At 37.6% G+C, this 18,077-nt stretch overlaps 1 protein-coding gene across 1 annotated transcript in view; it reads right to left on the reverse strand.

The window, feature by feature from the left end:
• LOC103926609 overlaps nucleotides 1-18,077 on the reverse strand; it is a 40,834-nt gene that overhangs the window by 15,007 nt on the left and 7,750 nt on the right. The window contains 27 exon segments of the mRNA XM_009335408.3: nucleotides 344-507; nucleotides 1,055-1,544; nucleotides 1,656-2,015; nucleotides 2,327-2,662; nucleotides 2,827-2,911; nucleotides 3,019-3,308; nucleotides 4,444-4,547; nucleotides 8,314-8,505; nucleotides 8,606-9,256; nucleotides 10,553-10,846; nucleotides 11,017-11,160; nucleotides 11,363-11,471; nucleotides 11,613-11,797; nucleotides 11,889-12,002; nucleotides 12,709-12,840; nucleotides 12,926-13,273; nucleotides 13,355-13,774; nucleotides 13,977-14,051; nucleotides 14,125-14,289; nucleotides 14,789-14,887; nucleotides 14,982-15,078; nucleotides 15,491-15,600; nucleotides 15,758-15,961; nucleotides 16,066-16,113; nucleotides 16,116-16,277; nucleotides 16,356-16,476; nucleotides 17,866-17,933. Coding sequence (XP_009333683.2) covers nucleotides 344-507; nucleotides 1,055-1,544; nucleotides 1,656-2,015; nucleotides 2,327-2,662; nucleotides 2,827-2,911; nucleotides 3,019-3,308; nucleotides 4,444-4,547; nucleotides 8,314-8,505; nucleotides 8,606-9,256; nucleotides 10,553-10,846; nucleotides 11,017-11,160; nucleotides 11,363-11,471; nucleotides 11,613-11,797; nucleotides 11,889-12,002; nucleotides 12,709-12,840; nucleotides 12,926-13,273; nucleotides 13,355-13,774; nucleotides 13,977-14,051; nucleotides 14,125-14,289; nucleotides 14,789-14,887; nucleotides 14,982-15,078; nucleotides 15,491-15,600; nucleotides 15,758-15,961; nucleotides 16,066-16,113; nucleotides 16,116-16,277; nucleotides 16,356-16,476; nucleotides 17,866-17,933 — 5,567 coding nt within the window.

Here is an 18,077-nt window from a genome sequence, read left to right on the forward strand (position 1 = left end):
AAGGCAGCTCCGGCGACACCTTCTGCCCACTCCCTCAAAACAAAGGCAGCAACCCTCAAGCCCAGCCTCACAGGGCGCCTAGGCGCGCCCTAAGGCGAGCCTTTTAAAACATTGGACAGCACCCACAAAAAGATTCATAACCTTGAGAACCCACGGCCCTTTATTTGATCCTTACAAAATTTCCAACTTTTCCACACCACCCATTATGTATGCTCGACTTTTCTAGCTTCCTAGGTTCCACATGGATTCCTTTTAAACATTGAATTCAGAACTGATAAGCTACCTAATGCATCCTATATGTTTTCATAGAATTTTTTAATACTGAGGTAGAAAAGAAAATTACCGTAAGACACCATCTACTGGCTCAATGAGAGGCTCCCAAACTTCAAACTTATCGTTATATGATCTAGCAGCCAAAGAGAAGCTCACAGTAGAATTCAAGTAGTTGGTTCTTCCATGCAAACTGAACCCAATTCCACTTAAAGAGACATTAAACAATGGAACCATCTGTCATATTCCGTGAGACAAAATCATTAGAGAACTTGCTGTAACTAACAGAAAATTAAAGTAACAGTAGGACTTGAGCTTTCAACATAACAACCACCAAAGACAGCATATATTTTTCTTTTCTTCAAAGAAAAAGATGGAAAGCTTAATATTATGTACTTGTGTTCCATGTTCATAAACAATTAAATGCACAGTAAGAAGTTATTATAAGAAGAGACGACTCAACCGAGAAAATACCAGAATTGTCCATAAGGTTAACTTTATGAACATAACAGAATTGTACATAAGAGTAAGTTTTCTCAATTTCTTGACACAACATCGCTAGATAAGATTAGGGGCCCATCCATCCCTTGAGCTTGCTTCACATTTTCTTTATTTAGAAATATGGCGTCCAGTTATCACTTATTACGGATGGAAAATTGATACGTACAGAGAAAAAGTAATTATTAAAATTTAGACGAAGGTTCCCTAATCCTCCCTTTCATTATTCATTTACAAATCACTACGTTTTATACTCCATATGTGCTATTTTAGTATGAATTCTTACCAAGCCACTATAGTCATCAAAAAGTGCAGCAGAAAAAGTTCTGAATTCTGCATCAATTACAGTATCATCTGAACCACTTGGTACATTTGACTCGGCCAGCTTTAAAGCAAACCTTCTTGGAGGTTTTTTGAACCCACCACGAACTATAAAGGTCCCCAACTCATTTCCAGCTGACCAGATACTAAAAGAATCTCTTGTAAGCTTGGCATCAGATGTATCCCATACACTTTCGTCCAAAAATTGATCTCCAGTGACCATATCACTGCGTATGCATCTTAATGAGCTGAAATCAGATTGCTTTGGTGTTCCCTTGCATGCAATACAACCAAGGGGAACAAACCCTGGAGGAGCCTGAGGAAGCCAGAAAGATATACTCTCCGTTCCCCTTTGTTTCTTAACTTGCCCAACAAGCTGGAAATCAAGAGGGGCTTTGAAGATCTTGTCATCTCCTGTTTCATGAAGAACAATGCAGGTATTTGGGGGCTCGTACCTAAGTTTAGTAACCATCAAACTTATGTTACTTAAGATACAACAGATAAAGACATAAACAAAATCATAATGTTATAAAGATAAGATATCCCTCAACACCATTATCATATACCCGTTGATTGCAACATCACCAAAATATACCATCCCCTGAGGGACAACTGGACGCCATATAGACAGTTTCTTCCTTGAGTTTGATCCCTGATTCCACCATATCAATTGGAAACTAGCAACAGCTTCGTAACGCCGCCCAGAGCTTACAGTTGCCAACCTTTCTGATTGGACGTCATGACTTTGAGCAGAAGTATCTTGGACATCAAAACGATTAGATGATTTATCAGGTGCTTCTGAAAATCCAAATATCATGTGACGCAAATCATAGGCTGTACCCATTACACTAGACGTATTTGGAGCTGCTGGCAAAAAGGTGCCAACAGAATTATCCACACGCCAGAATGCTAAATTTGACTGATACCTGCATTTTAAAATGGAACAAAAAATCACGTTTCAATCATTTTTACCAATGTAAACAGACCAATTTAGTTGGAGATCTAACAGAAAGTGAATTTGGACCCAAAATCTAATAACAGATTCATGACAATGCGTTAAAAGTTTGAAGCCAATAAAAAATGTATTCCACTACCTATTCGTATGGAATAGACATAAACCATCAAATATGTTCAAGTATTGCCAAATTTGGTACTTTTGAACCTCAGTGTAAACTATTGGCAACTTTAGTGTAATCTGAAATTATTAGAAGTGAGAGAGTTTGAAAGCACGACATACAGATTGTTGGTACTGATTGCAATGCAATCCCTTAAGGAAGAAGAAGAAACTAATGAAGCCAAGATACAAAAAGCAGAAGACAGTGGTGGCTGTGTTCTTCCAGGGGAAACGACACAACCCAATGCAACATATTCATTAGGTGCTTCAGGAAACCAAATGGAACAATTAGCTCCGTCAGAAAGGACATCATTTGGTATTGAATCAGAATCATTTACGCTATCAACAGACGAGCCCTCAGAAGGTAAAGATGGCCAAATCAGCTTAAAAGATAGGGGCTTCTTGACTCTAGCAAAATTGGTATTTACAGCAAGAACTGCTTTTGTAGGCGGCTTGTCCCTGTCATAAGAAAATGGTATTATCAACATCCAAAACTATAAAAAATGAAAACCGTTGCAATTTTAGTAATACTGATATTTAAAGAGCACCATGAGGTACAACTAAGATATGACACTAAAACCATTAATATCAAAAGAAGCCGTTTTAAAACAGCATCCACTAACAATGGTGTCAGATAATCGCCAAGAACTGCAAAACCAGGAGGTGCACGAGGCCTCCAAAAAGCATATATTTGATCACTGTAGGGATCTGAAAATGTGAAGGAAGCAGGAAATACGTCATCAGTATGTAACTTTAGCAAGTCAAATCCTTCTTACAATATAGAAAAATAAACAAAATAAAACACTCTGGCCTACTTTGTATCGTTCCAATTTTGTCAAACTGCGAGCAAACCACTGTCATTTTCTTTGATGTTGTCCTTAAAAAAGCCAAGATATCCTCTTCAACTGCTATAAAAAGTCTGAGGATGCTGAATGAAAAATTCATAAATACATCTGAAACACTTAGATGTATATTGGTCTTTCCAGAAGCATTTGAATATTTTACAGAGGTGTCGAAAGGCTCCAGAATCGTGATTCCATTACTCTCCATAGTTAAACCAAGCACATTTGCATTCATCTCCATGGTATCACCCTTCATAACAAGCCTGGAGGCAGAAAGAGCATGTATAACGTCACTTTCCATTACATTTCTGTAATATTTTAAGCATTCAGAGCATGGAAACCGATGCAAAAGTGATATAGGCTATTAAGTGAATCTCAGGATAAATGCACGTCTCAGCAGACTCATATGAATAGAGAGAGAGAGAGAGAGAGAGATATGTATGTATGTATGTATGTATGTATGTATATTTCAGAAACATTAAAATATTTGTCTGAAGTTCAATCAATAAAACACAGTTTATAATCCATCAATTAAACATGAAAATTTCATAGAGCAGTATACCATTGTAAATATCTCTTGATAATTTTATTTTTTTTCCGGACAAATGCCCCTCCCAAAAAAATAAAAAATAAAATAGAGAAAACGAAGAAAACGAAAGGAAAAGACAGAAGGTAAAAGGAAAAGGAAGTCCTTGGGACCCATTTGAGAAACTATCCATAGTTATTCCTAACTAGAAGATGAGCACACACTTTGTGTGTGAACAATTTCATTTTCTTTTTTGTTTTTGATTAAGGAGTGTGATTAGTTTTTAAAATTTTTAAAAAGAGTATGAGACAACGATGATGGGATCTCTTAATAAGGGCATATTTTTCTTAATATTACATAATTACCATTTTGCCCTCTTTATGTAAATATTGTGCATCAAAAGGGAGGGTCAAATAGGAAAATGGGGATATGATTGTTATTTTCTCAAAAGATACAAAATTACTATTTTGCCCTCCTTATGTAAGTATTGTGTATCAAAAGTAAGGGCAAATTTGGAAAAAAAATGGCAAAAAGTTGACAAGGAGGGTTCTCTTAATAGAACAGATAATATTTCTAGCTACAGAAAAAATGGCAAAACACATAAATAACATCAAACATTCATAAAATCTGCACATGAATTATACTAGTACGTCTAAAGTTCTAAACAACGATAAAAAAAAAAATTGACCTGCAGAATCCATCCAACTGTGCATGCAAAAGTTGGTTAGAGAGCACAAGTATCCATAGTTATTTCTAATAATATTTCTAGCTACAGGAAAAATGGCAAAACACTTAAATAACATCATTCATAAACTCTGCACACAATTTATACTAGTACGTCTAAACATGATAGCAATAATAAAAAAATTGACCTGCAGAATCCATCCAACTGTGCATGCAAAAGTTGGTTAGAGAGCACAAGTGATTCCCCAACATCTTCAGAAGTATTATAGAATGTCAGCTCTGGGCCAACCAACTGCAGCAAAATATTTTAATTACAAATTAAATTTAGCAGTTCCAGAAATGAGCCTGAAATTGGGAAAAAAACAAAGGCTTATTTTTTGCTATGCCCCCCGGAACTCGATGATAATCTCATTTTCTCCTCTGAAACGCAAAATGCGTCACTAAACCCCCTGGAACCTCATTTTCGTCCCATGTTGCTTGATTCTGTCATCTATGTCTTAAAATCTGTTAAATCCTCTTCCGTGGCTTAGTGGGCTCGAATTATTTGATGATGTGTTTACCATGTGTGAAAACAATAACAAAAAAAATTTAAATGAACAAATTACAAAATATCTAAAAAAATTATTTTCCTCCCATGGTCCCACCCTTTCTCCTCTTCTGTGACTAAAACCCCACCCACCATCTCTGCCCATCAGTGCAATTCCAGCATTGTACCCATCCACCCAGTTTTTTTAGAAGAAACGATAGATTTTTATTAAAACAATACAAGGAATTACAACAAGTGGATAAGAAATCCACCAACTAGCTAAGACCTCTCACGTAGGACTACTTTACAATTAACTAAAGCTGAACCAAATTCATTTTACGGCGGCTAACATATCCATCACTATATAGGAAAGAGAACAATCCCTCGATGCCCGGTACCTTACTCTATCCCATAGTTCCTCTAGTCCCACTCCCTTATAATCGTAAAAAATTCTTCTATTATGCTTCAACCAAATGTTCCAAAAAACTGCCAACACCAAACAGCCCCACAAAGGTTTAGCTTTCTTCTCCTTTCCTAGAGACTCGAACTGGGTGCTTAGAAGCTCGAAACAACCCTTTGGGTTACAACCCTTTGGAATAACCCAACTAGCTCTAACTTCCTTGAACAATTTCCGCCACAGCTGTACCGAGTAAGAACAATGGAGTAAAACGTGATTAACACTCTCCTCAAATTTACACAAACTGCACCACTGGGGAGAAATGCAAATAAAAGGCCTCGCTTTTGAACTTGATCACAGGTGTTGACCTTCCCAATAGCCACTAATCATGCAAGAACTTTGAATTTTGGAGGAGCTTTTGATTTTCAAATTTGAGAATAGGATGCAAAATGTTGCACACTTTCATTATTGCACAAGAAAGAAAGAGCTACACGATCTGCAAGTGAACAATCCTGATCTGTCTAGTTTCCACCACCTATTAGCCACTCTTGATTGAAAAAAAACGAACATCTTCCACCTTCTCTAATAACCCAGCTGCCTCTGCTTTCTCCAGCTGATTCAATTTTTTTCTGAAATCAAAATTCCAACTCAATGATTGAACAGAGCAAATCCACAAAACTTGAAATTCTTTGATCATTCTTTCTCGATAACAAGAGTAATCTAGGATATCGCTCTTTCAACGGTCCATCCTCCAACCAGCCATCCTATAAAAACCTCACCCTCTCCCCATTGCCCACCTCAAACTTGCAACACTCTAGGAAAGAAGGACCTGATGAAATATCTATCCATGGACTACGACTTGAACCACGCAAGAAGGGTTTGCGTCTGACCCGTTAGCCTCCTGAAGAAGTTGAGGGTCCACCATAAAACCAATTGGCAATATGGAGAGTAGCCCAACTTACTCATAAGCCCATGCAAGGTCCCTCATTCCATCAATGTGAGATTCATTCCCAACACGGCCCCATGTGTGGAGAATTTTCAAGCCTAACAAGTGGACAACACAACGGGGGGACGTGGAGCAATTGTGGCCATTTGGCTCCACACGTGGGACAATATGCTCTGATCCCATGAAGAAGTTGAGGTTCTACCATAAAACCAATTGGCAATATGGGGTGCAACCCAACTTACTTATAAGCCCATGCAAGGTCCCTCCTTCCATCAATGTGAGATTCATTCTCAACACCTCCGACCCTGTACTTGCTCCTTATCACCTTGTGCCAAAGAGAATTTGATTCCTATAGGAATCTCCACAACCACTATGCAAGTAAAGCATTATTCCGTAAACCCCCTTCCTCCTTACTTTTGATCACTACCTCCCACTTAACTACATTGGTTTTCTTTCCTTCCTATGCCTCTTCCCAAAGAAACCCCTTCATTAGTTTTTTTCAACTGACCAATCAACCCCACAAGGAATTTTGAAAAAAGACATAATAATTTGGAAAACTTCCCAGAACAACTTGAATCAAAGTTAATTTACCCCCTCTGGATAAGAATGCCTTCTTTCACAAGCATCACCCGTTGAATGAAAAGTCTCCATAAACCAGAGATGTTGAGGCAACCCCTCTACTGCTATCTAACCTCCATAACTGACTACCTTCTAAGCATTCATCAAAAGGCTTGCCCACCACTCTAGAAGATATGTTTGGCTGGCCTTTAAAAAAAGATCCCAACTGTGCAATCCCTCCAGCCTCCCCAAAGTTTTGACATCTGAACATAGCCTTATTACTTTGAAATAGATAATGTTTTGTTTCCCTTCCAGGCAACTCCAGTAATGAAAATTCAATCTTCTTCCAAGGTTGATGAACCACCTGTCTCTCACATACCACCACACACAAGAGTTTGTATTCGGAACTTGGAAGCTTTGTTTCCCCCCAGATAAAATTTCAGTTAAGAAACCTTCCAAACTCCTCCACCCTGCAGCATTCTAACAAAACCATTGACCTCGGTTTTGAAGAGTCCCAGGAAAGACCCATTGTTGTTGATGAAGCTTTTCATCCAAAACTAGTAGTTATGGCTTCTAAACTTTCTGAAAAAGCTTTAGTCTCTAGCCTCCACAACAACTTTCAGTTGGTCGATTAGCCACGAAATACATCCCAAATCAGCAGATAACTGGTAGCTTCTAAACATGTTTCTCTCAGTAATTCGCTTGCTTTCTATGAACGACTCCTATCTCCAGAGTTCAGAATGATAACCTTCTGTCCAATTTTGAAATCTCTTGCTAAATGTCTATATCTTGCATTCCCTGCGAAACTAATCGCTCTAGCCCTCTCCCTTCCTCCCCACTCCTTCACTGAACTCCTAGAACTAAAGTGCATGTCTCTCTCTCTATTCCTCCTTTTCCTAGTTAGCCCAGTATTTCAGACATATTTCCTAAGCACATACGAAGGCGAAGAAAACCTCCCTTCTTCGTGTCTGCACTACCAGGCCACTCTCCCACTCTCAAATGCCAAAATTTGAGAATGACAGTTGGCAAACTTGATGAAGATAGACGACTGTCAAGTCATCACCTTCATCCATGGAAGACAGTTTTAGTAAGAGGTGGTCATATGTGGATTAGTCAAGTCATCTTAATCCATGGAAGGCGGTTTTAGTAAGAGGTGGTCATATGTGGATCAATTGATGCCATCGTTTCGTCTATTAGGGTTTGATTGCGATGGACTAAGAGAAGCTTAGATTTTGGGGGGGTGGTTGGGAGTAGATCTAATTTCTGGTATTGAATTGGGAATTTAGATCACTTTGCTGTGTTTGGTTATGTAAGGATATTGAAATGGATAGAGGGGGAGAGAAGTCAGGTTGGGCGGAGTAGGGGTTGTTTGCTTCTTTAATCAATTTTGTACACGTGGCAATAATGGGTTACCGCATCAGCAACCAAATGGGTCCCATTAATGCCACTTACAAGATTTTTAACAGATTTTTTGCCAGAAATGACAAACTGCATGCTTGTTGAAAATCTAGTTTCAGGGTGTTAAGTGACACATTTCGCATTTCAGGGGGGAGGGGGGAAGTGAGACTAACATTAAGTTCCAAAGAGCATAGCAAAATATAAGCCAAAGAGAAATAAAATGAAGCAAACACCTGCAACTCAATAACAATCTCTGTCGACCTGTCGGCCACAATACTTTGAGGTGGCACATTATTGACACCTTCTGTTGAGGAATTCATATTAGAATCTTCATTCCCTCCCACTAAGGAGACCTGATCTTCCTTCAAAGCTGAATAGCTACTGTTGGATCCCATAGAAACGCATGAATCTAGGTACAGCCCATTCTACACCCACAGAAGTCACATTAGTAATTCAAATATCATAAAAAATTTTAGGTACTAGCATGTGGATAAACAAGAAAGGATGATATCATAATGGGAGAACCTTGATGACAACATTTCTGAATTGCAACCTCTTCCCATCTCCTATATATATTATTGGCTCTGTACTAGACCTGGAGAGATTAAAACCCTGCCTATCTTTCAAATATAGTGTACCACCATTGCCATCATAAACAAAATGATCATGCCTTCCATCATCAGCTATTAAAGGTCTTAGAGGAGAAAGAGAGAATTCAGAAGAGGGTTGCTTGTAAGTTGACTGATCCAAAATCACTGCATCCATTCCATGGACAGAGTTCTTTACTTCTTCACTTGACAGAGTATTGCTGATTGTAGGAACAAAAAACTCAACGACACCCAGCAGAAAGTCAAGTGCAACAAGCAGTTGTGGCCTTTGGATGCATAAAGAAACAACCGTTGACAGCTGAGAAAATTTTGCATCAAGAATGAGCATCGAAGGAACTAATGTCAAATCATTCAGTTCCGTATCATGTGCTCTGGAGATTTGTTGAGAACCATCATGAGTCACAAAATCTAGGGGACTTGAACCAACACATTCAGGCTTTCCTACTGCCAACCTAAACTCTGGTTCAGTACCCTCACGATCATCAAGCACAGCAAACCCCTTTAGTGTTGCTGATAGGAAGCCTTCCCCTAGTGTATTTGATTTGTACAGTAACCATGCACCACTGACCTGTACGAGGAAAGGAGGTGATGGCATTATAAACCGAGAAGATATATATGTACATATAACATCTATTCTTTTCTTAAAATGGGGATATCAACCATGGTTACACACACATTGTACTATGATGACATAACTCCCTTGATTCCAATGACCATACACGTTAGAGAACCTCATACCAGTTTCGACAAGAAAGCAATATATCTAAATGGTAGACGGTACTTTGAATAAACTTGAAGAATCCAATACGGTCCTATTAAGTTCCAGTCTGCAAATTTAATATATCCTACAGTTACTATTATGAATTATGAAAAAATCAACAGTTCAACCATGTCCACAGTTGATTATGACCTGTGTATTAAAACAGTATTACTTTATTGAGAACTCTATATAGGAAGAGATAGCAGTGGCTGGCTACTAGCTTTACTTTTTCCATTAACCCTCCTAATGCTAGTAGTTAGCTTTAGGAGCCATTTTCAAGCTGTAGAATAGTGAAATAGCATTGCTTTAGTAGTTGTGTACAACAAAGCAGGCAAGGAAGAGAAACTAAGGGGTTTACAGGTTGATTACCTTGACCGTTTTACATATCCACTCCCTTCACATTAGTGGAGTATTTTACTTTCTTTTTTTTTTTTTTGAAATTAGTGGATAGTTAATTAATTTTGAAATTAGTGGATAGTTAATTAACTGACTTCGGTTGAACATTGTGGTGGGTTGAAACGAATATTGGGTATCACATCTATATGTGACACTACTTCTATAGGGGAGTGACTTACATCCACCATTTTTATCTCGCTATGCACCCCTATTTATTTTTGGCCTTCAGATTGAAGAAATCATAGAAGAATCAAGGGACATACATACAGGTGTGCAGAAATCATTCCCCATTTTAACTGCATGGAAGAATATTAGGTATAATGGTTGGTTAAGATTGTTGATGAATGAAGACCCTGTTGGTCATATTAAAATAAGGGAGACTAAGTTGGATTTTAATTTTCATCTTTCTTAATGAAGAAATCCTGTTTGCCAAAATAAAGTGTAAATCACTTAAACAAGGAATGTCCAAATACTGTATACTGCACCAGAAAATTTGAACAGAAAAGACATTTATATAAATGCAAGGCTTCGAAAATGAATTTCAATAAAGATGGATGTATTGATCAATCAATGATATTAAGGGGACTTGCAGGGGCCAGCTCAATATGTTAAAACCGAATATATATAAATACCTCCAATTTTCAAGAGACCGAATATAGATGCAAATATTGTAATCAGTTAAAAAAATCTACCAAATTAAGAAACTACCTGTACAGTGGCTAGAGATGCATCTCTGGCTACTCCAGTATGCAAGCACAATTCAACCAAATCAATAACAACAGAGACTTTCATCATAACCCAAGCTCCCTCATTTGCATTTCGAGATTCGACACCAACAGGGTCCTGAGGAGTGACGTGCTCTTCAACATCAACTGATGATGATATCATAGACTCATGGTTCAGAGGAGGTATAATATGTGGAGTTTCAGAAATGTTAGACTGTGCACAATCAGTGATAATCTGATATTCTCTGTTTGACAAAGCTGCTTTCAATTTCTCCATCTGAAAAGCATGAATTATAAACCTTTAGAATGTGACTTCTCTTATAATGCATTTTTCAGAAACACACCCTATACTTACACCAGCAACTTTAACAAATAATGTACAAGGGTGCACGGAATAGAAAAAAAACTTGGATTCACATACTGGTTGATGAATAAGTGATGCATTACCTTGATTACGACCTCAACACTTGGTATTTGATGCAGCAAATCTCGAAGTGACCTTCGAATCACAACAGAAACTCCCTTCACATCTTGAATTATACTTTCACCCAACTCTGCTTTAGTGCCAACATTTAGATTGATGTCCTCAACCTACATCCCCCCATCGATGAAGATTAATTAACATGAAGAGAGTAATAAAAAATTACGATGCCAAGCACTCCAGGGTTTTAAAAATCCATTTCAATTGGAACCTCCGTATCCTTTTCCAGCCACTACCCCTCAAAACAAATAAATAAAAATTGAGGATAGAGTTTAGAAGGTAAAAGAAAAAACATCAAATGTACACAATCACCTGAACTGTTAACACTTCCATATGAACAGCATTAATTTCACTTCTACTTCCACCAAACCATTTAAAGGTGTTCCGGACAGTAATATGAACAATGTCAAGCTTCAAATAGCTGAAATAGAAAAATTCAGAGAATTAAAGAACGTACATCAGAAATATCAAATAAAGATATGAACTATATTGGTGCACCAAAGGAGCCTAAATTCAAAATCTAAAACTAAAATACAGAGTCTAAATTCCAAAGTAAGCATACTCAGGACTGTCGGTTTTCCGAGGCATCAAAATAATAGGCTTCCTAAGAGATACATCCAACTTCAGTGCAGGTGATCCCTCAAAATCACTAGTTGTAAACAATTTCTCTGAATTTGTGACTTGATCTTTTAGCTTGACAACACCTTTTGAATTGTTGGGAACAAGACCCATGAAGTAACTAGCCACCTACAAATGATTTTATCATTTCACAGACATAAGAGAAGTGGAAACGAACTAGAGTGCATAACGAACAAAAGAGAAGTTAAATGTAAATTACCTCCTGTATAAACCTATTCAAATAAACAATGCGTACTTCTGAAAGCTGCCCATCAAGGCTAAACTCATAACCTTCATAATCTTCCTCGTCAACACTGAATGAAGTAAGCACCAACTGCATCATAATGAAAATAGGTGTTAAAATATCGATGATAGCCAATAAAAACAATTGAAATAGGAGAATAACAAAACAGCATAAGAAAAGAACATCCGGCAGAGCCGCGAACACAAGTATATATTACTGTCAAAATAATGCAGAAACCCTATAATTCTTTATATATTTACTTAATGTTAACTATATTGCTATTCAAATTTCTCTATCAATGCTTACAAAACAGCAGCGCGCAACAAGAAGTCAGAATATTGTTAACAATCTGATCTTCCCAGTATCAACATTCCCTTTTTCCCATCTCCCTCAATAAAATCTCGCATCAAAATTATTTATTTCTTCCCCAATCATCCCCTTGTCGTCATTGTATTTCCAGTCACTCAATTCCAACAATTTTATCATATTCATTTTCCTCCTCACATTTACCATCTTATCAACTTTTTGGTATTCACATCGCCCAATTTTTCCCAAGCCAGTTCATCATTTCCCTCCACAAGATTTCCTTGAAACAAGCTATTCATATTTTGATCTTAACTTGCCCTCTCCCATCGACCAACAATTCCTCCCAATTTAAAATTCATCAAGGAACACTTTTTAAATTTTATTTGGTCCATTGATCTATTCAATAACCATCCAACAAAATACACAAGATTACGAAGAAATAAATCTTAAATTTAGAAACCTCCAGATGGATAAAGAGAGAATGGAATACCTCAACAAATGAACTGCCTCCTGGATTTCTCATGTCACATGCCCAGAAATACATATGGCTGCTAGGAAGACTCTCATCACTTATTCTAAGATTTCCAAGGGCTGCCTTAATACTAAAAGAGGATGGAAATACCTGAATACAAGGAAGTTTAGTAAGCACGAATCAGGTAAGTTCAATAAAAATGGAAACTCTTCCAAAGATGGGAACTTGAAAAAACCTTAATATCGGTAACCAAATTATCTTGTGACAAAACAGCAAGCTTGCTTTCATCTTCATTCATTAATATAATTTGAGCACGAGCCATATTTAATGTTAAATTAAAAACGACCCTGGACTTTCCCTTTCCCAGCAATCCTTTAATAGATGGCTCACTGATGGTCACTGGTCGTGGATCATCAACTGCATCATCTCTGGAGATGTCATGTTTCACAATAGCTGCTGAAGAACTGTCACTGAAAGATTCACAGCTTTCATCCTCAATGGTAATAGCATTAACAAATTCCATGATGGCAAGAATTGTTGGTCGACGGCAGAAAAATGATAGGGTAGCCAGGGTGACCGAGACCTAAACATCAATTTAAAGAATAATTATTCAAACCACAATGCAAGGGATTGATGTCCAAATTTAATGCAGAATAACACTCACCTGCATGTCTATGTTATGGTACAGAGGAGAATTTTGGTCATAGATAACTATTTGAGCTTTCACAAAACTATCCAACTGATCATCGAGTTCAATGTCCTTCTCAGTTGCTTGAAGACCATTGCCAGGGAGTAAACCAGCAATACGGGTAAAACGAGGGGATTTCAACAATAAAGTTTCGGGGTCAACCAAATTTTCTGGTGCCTCGTAGAATTCATCTCCTTCATTCAGGATTACATCACTGCCATCCAAATTTTGATTCCCAGTGGCACCAGGGGTTAAATTTGTTTCTGCATTGCCGATAAATGATCTTGCCAGATAGCAAGGCTGAGGCATTCTGTGACCAGAAACTAAATCTTCAATCTCCAAAGATTTCAAAACAGTTCCGATGAACATGTCACTTGCTCTAACCGATAGCTCAACCTGTATCCAAAAATACAACTCTCTGGAGTTGGCAAAACCGATTGAAAACAGTACAACAACAACAACCAAGCCTTATCCCACTAAGTGGGGTCAGCTGGACGAATCCTAGAATGCCACTGCACTCGGTTTTGCGCCAATTGAAAAACAGCAAAATAAAACATTAAAATAAAAACCGATTTGTCTAAATCAATTGATTTATTACCTGGCCACCTATTGCTCGAAATTCAAATAAACGCCTTTCTTCAGTTAGGAGCACTTTCATAAAATTCTGGTCATGCTAGAGAAAGTAGCTCTTAGTTAGATCTGTCCCTTACAAGGAAACTTTTGTCAAGTATATAGTTGAGGCTTACCTGACAACTATAACTGAAGCAGACCTTGAGTTCATCAAGAACACCAGTAATAAATGCTCTCTCCATTTTTGATATATCAACCAGATCCTCACTGGAATTAAGCTCGATTACTGAATCCTCAGACTCCGATGAAGTTTCAGTTAGACCAGTCACAGGAGCAGAACCCTGCATATAAGATTACTTAAAGACATTGTTTATGCTTTTCCTTACAGTTGAAAGTGCTGCAATTTGTGGGAGTACTCCCTAAGAAATACCAAACAAGTTTCATAAATTAACACTTATAAGAGAGATTGCCTAGCAGGAAAGTAATGACCAGAAAATGCTATATTCGAGGACAGAAACAACCTCCGTAATTATGTCAGTACCAGTAATTCTGTGAATATGTTATTCAGTAAAGAAAATCAGGAAAATAGGAACACAAATCAAACTAGATAAAGAGAGGAGGACGAAAGCACTGCAACAAACGTCAAAACACCTATCTGTGACTGCAGAATCCAGGTCTTTGTGAACAACAATCCCAACAACCTAAACAACATTGGGCTGAGACCTACAAGAGAATTCTGATTCTAGCAGTATGGACCTTATATTGTGCAGGTTAAAGGTTTATGGCAAATGGTAAAAATCATAAAATACTAATTTCAATCAGCAACCACACAAGAATTACCGATGAACGATAGACAGCCCCCTGCAACCGGCTCTGCCAAGTTTTCTTCAAATCATCAGAGTCACATTGCAATATTAGTGCATTTGCATCCTCCACCACCTATATAAAAACATCAAATAAGTATAGTCAACAAAACAATTTTATAGGGGGCAACCGAACTAATTTTCTTAAACTATAAAGATGGAGCTACAACTTTGGCATTTGCTCGTGCAGCATCACAGACAGCCAATACAAGATCAGCACCACCAACAGACTCCGGAGGAACCTGATATATGTGTTTTCCACTTAACCTGCAATAAGCATATGGTTCCAAGAATCAGTTACAGTAAGAACAAATTCTACCAAACAACATTTCATTTAACATAAACTATTACATTAAATAAGGCATTGCTTATGAATTATGATGTATAGACATGAAATACTGAAAACTATTTCATAATTTACTGGTGCAACAATCTAAATAGCAGTAAATTTATGTGTCTAGAAAGTTAGAAACAAATAGAGGTAGTGGCAAAACAGGACAAAGACCAGTAACAAGTCTAAGATAATTTGGAAAACTAAGGTGCATTAAAAATACCCCTAATAAAAAGAAAAGGATTAACAGCATCTCTATACGCAAATATGTCTATTTTTGTTTTTCCTAACATACCTTACTTTTAGATAGATAGACAGATAATATCAAGGAAAAGTTGGCATCAGAACCTGATATACTGTTTGTACGATTTCGAGCTAGGGCTCTCAAGTACATAAAGGAAAGGCCCAACTAAGCATAGGTAGCGCCGCTGCCACACTGCTTCCCTATTTCCAAGACCCTTCACATTAAAATAAATAAATGAGTGTAGATATTCAAACATAGCACTATAGAATAGACATGAAACTTTTTAGAAAGTGTTCGTTTGTTTCGGGGATGAGAGGGAAAAAAAGAAGGGATAGATTGATTGATTGAAAGACAGCACGAGAGAGAAAAACCTTCCATGTCAGAAGACACAACCAGCCCTCAAAGTCAGCCTCATTCCAAGGGTAAAGAAGATCTGAGTCCTCACTATCCTCCTTCTCAAACATCTTGACAATTTGCATCAATCGATGATACCTAGCTGGAGAGAAGTGAAACCCTAATGATGGCAGCCGTACAGCGACTCTTGTTGACACGTAGGATGGGCGCTCTAATCTAATCTGGATAAAGTGACAAAATAAAAATAAAAACACCAGAAACAATCTTTTCACATTCAACAGAAAAACATGCTTCCATTTTAAGCTAAAAAGGTCCCAGCGTATACCTGTTGAAGCTTTACATTGACCCCACACTTATCAAACAAAGGCAACAACTAACAGTAACACCATTTGAGTTGGCAGAACTAGAAGACTTCTTTGAAGGAGATTGGCTCCAACAGTAGTCACCATCAACCAGAAAAGCAGATACGTCGCTTAAAACTAAATTAAACTGCAGATACAAATCTAGCTCCTCTTGTGATCCATCTTCACAGCTATCCTGCATGCATTTTAAGCTTGATGTAAATTTTTAGAAGAAACAAACTTTCCCAAGTCAAGCATGAGCTTTGTTGTTAACCTTGGTACCAATAACCAACTTTCCCAAGTCAAGCATGAGCTTTGTTGGATGTGTGTTGTCAGGACAAAAATCAGTAGGAATTGTAATCTTGGGGGCTGCAATATCCAAGTCCAACAAAAACCTAACAGAAGATAATAAATGATAAAGAATATAAAACATACATTAATAAAATAAACATAAAGAAGCTAAAGCATCACGTACTTTTATTAAGAAAATTATTAGAAATCACAAATAGATGGGAAGTCCATCAAAATAATCATCAAGCAAGAAATTCAAAAATCCCTGAAACGCATATGAGGTTCTCTAAAAGTCCTAAAATACATTAACCAGAAGCCAAATGAGTGTACAAATCTAATTCTACTCCATAGTGATCCCACTTACAACACCTTTGCATAAAAATAAAAGAAGAAACTATATTGATTTCCAAGCATACAGTCCAATCCATGTAGGTCAATAGCACACACTATCAAAGAAGAATTGCCTTTTGTTGGCTCCGATGCCCAAATCATTTTCCACTAGAAAGCTATAGCAACTATGAGGCCAACCCCACAGCAGTCTAAAACCTATCCCACATGACATGAGTATATATATACATACACACACACGGGGGTTAGGATCAAGGGACACCCATTTTTTGGCACACATTTGTAGGACCCACTCCTAACATTTTTTCTAGTATCCAATGAAGAAAGTTGAGGTTCCACCATAAAACCAATTGGCAATATGGGGAGTAGCCCAACTTACTTATAAGCCCAAGCAAGGTCCCTTCTCCCATAAATGTAGGATTCATTCTCAACATGCCCCCCCTCATGTGTGGCGAATTTTTGAGCCTAACATGTGGACAACACAACGGGGTGACATGGAGCATGTGTGGCCGTTTAGCTTCACACATGGGACAACATGCTCTAATACTATGAAGAAAGTTGAGGTTCCACCATAAACCAGTTGGCAATATGGGGAATAGCCCAACTTACTTATAAGCCCATGCAAGGTCCCTTCTCCCATCCATGTAGGATTCATTCTCAACATCCAAACCGTCTATATTTTAATTCATCATTCATAGATCATCCTTCATAAAAAATTAGACAAATCCAAAACCATTAAGACATTCGTTTGTAGTGAAGAAAATGAACGACTACAGTTTTGCAAAGAAACACTAAAATGACTATCATTATATCCAACGGTCATACGTTTCGTGATTTTTGGTAGACGAGACCTTTGAGGGAAGACCTAAAAGATAGGCGGTTCAGACTGTTTAAAGACATTACAACGTGGGCTTTACAAAATGGGTGTCAAAATGTGTCTCCTGGTCCTAACCCTATATTTATATATATATATGTCCACCTAAGAAGGGCCCCTACTATACTGTATATCTGGGTATATATAATCAGCACTTCCAGAGCCCTTTACAATTGCACAACTATCCCACACTTGAAATGATCAATACAAAATTTAACAGGAAGAACTCAAGTTACTCCATAAAAAGAAACGAAGAACCTAATTAAAAAACCTGGAATGGTCCTTCAATGCTCTATTCACTTGTTGCTGAGCTGTGCGCTTGACTCCATTGATTGTCATCTGGTACAAAATGAACAAGACAGTTTGTATGTCATTAATCCCAAACTTGACCACCATGCTTGGGAGAACAGAATAACAGGCAGCCACAGGTCAATGAAGCCATGGTAAACAATATAATCACTGTTTCACTAAATTCTTGCTAGA

Source organism: the organism of the source record quoted next, unplaced genomic scaffold, assembly GCF_019419815.1.
Source record: "Pyrus x bretschneideri cultivar Hongxiangsu unplaced genomic scaffold, Pyrus_bretschneideri_v1 Contig14, whole genome shotgun sequence".
NCBI classification, from domain to species: Eukaryota; Viridiplantae; Streptophyta; class Magnoliopsida; order Rosales; family Rosaceae; genus Pyrus; species Pyrus x bretschneideri.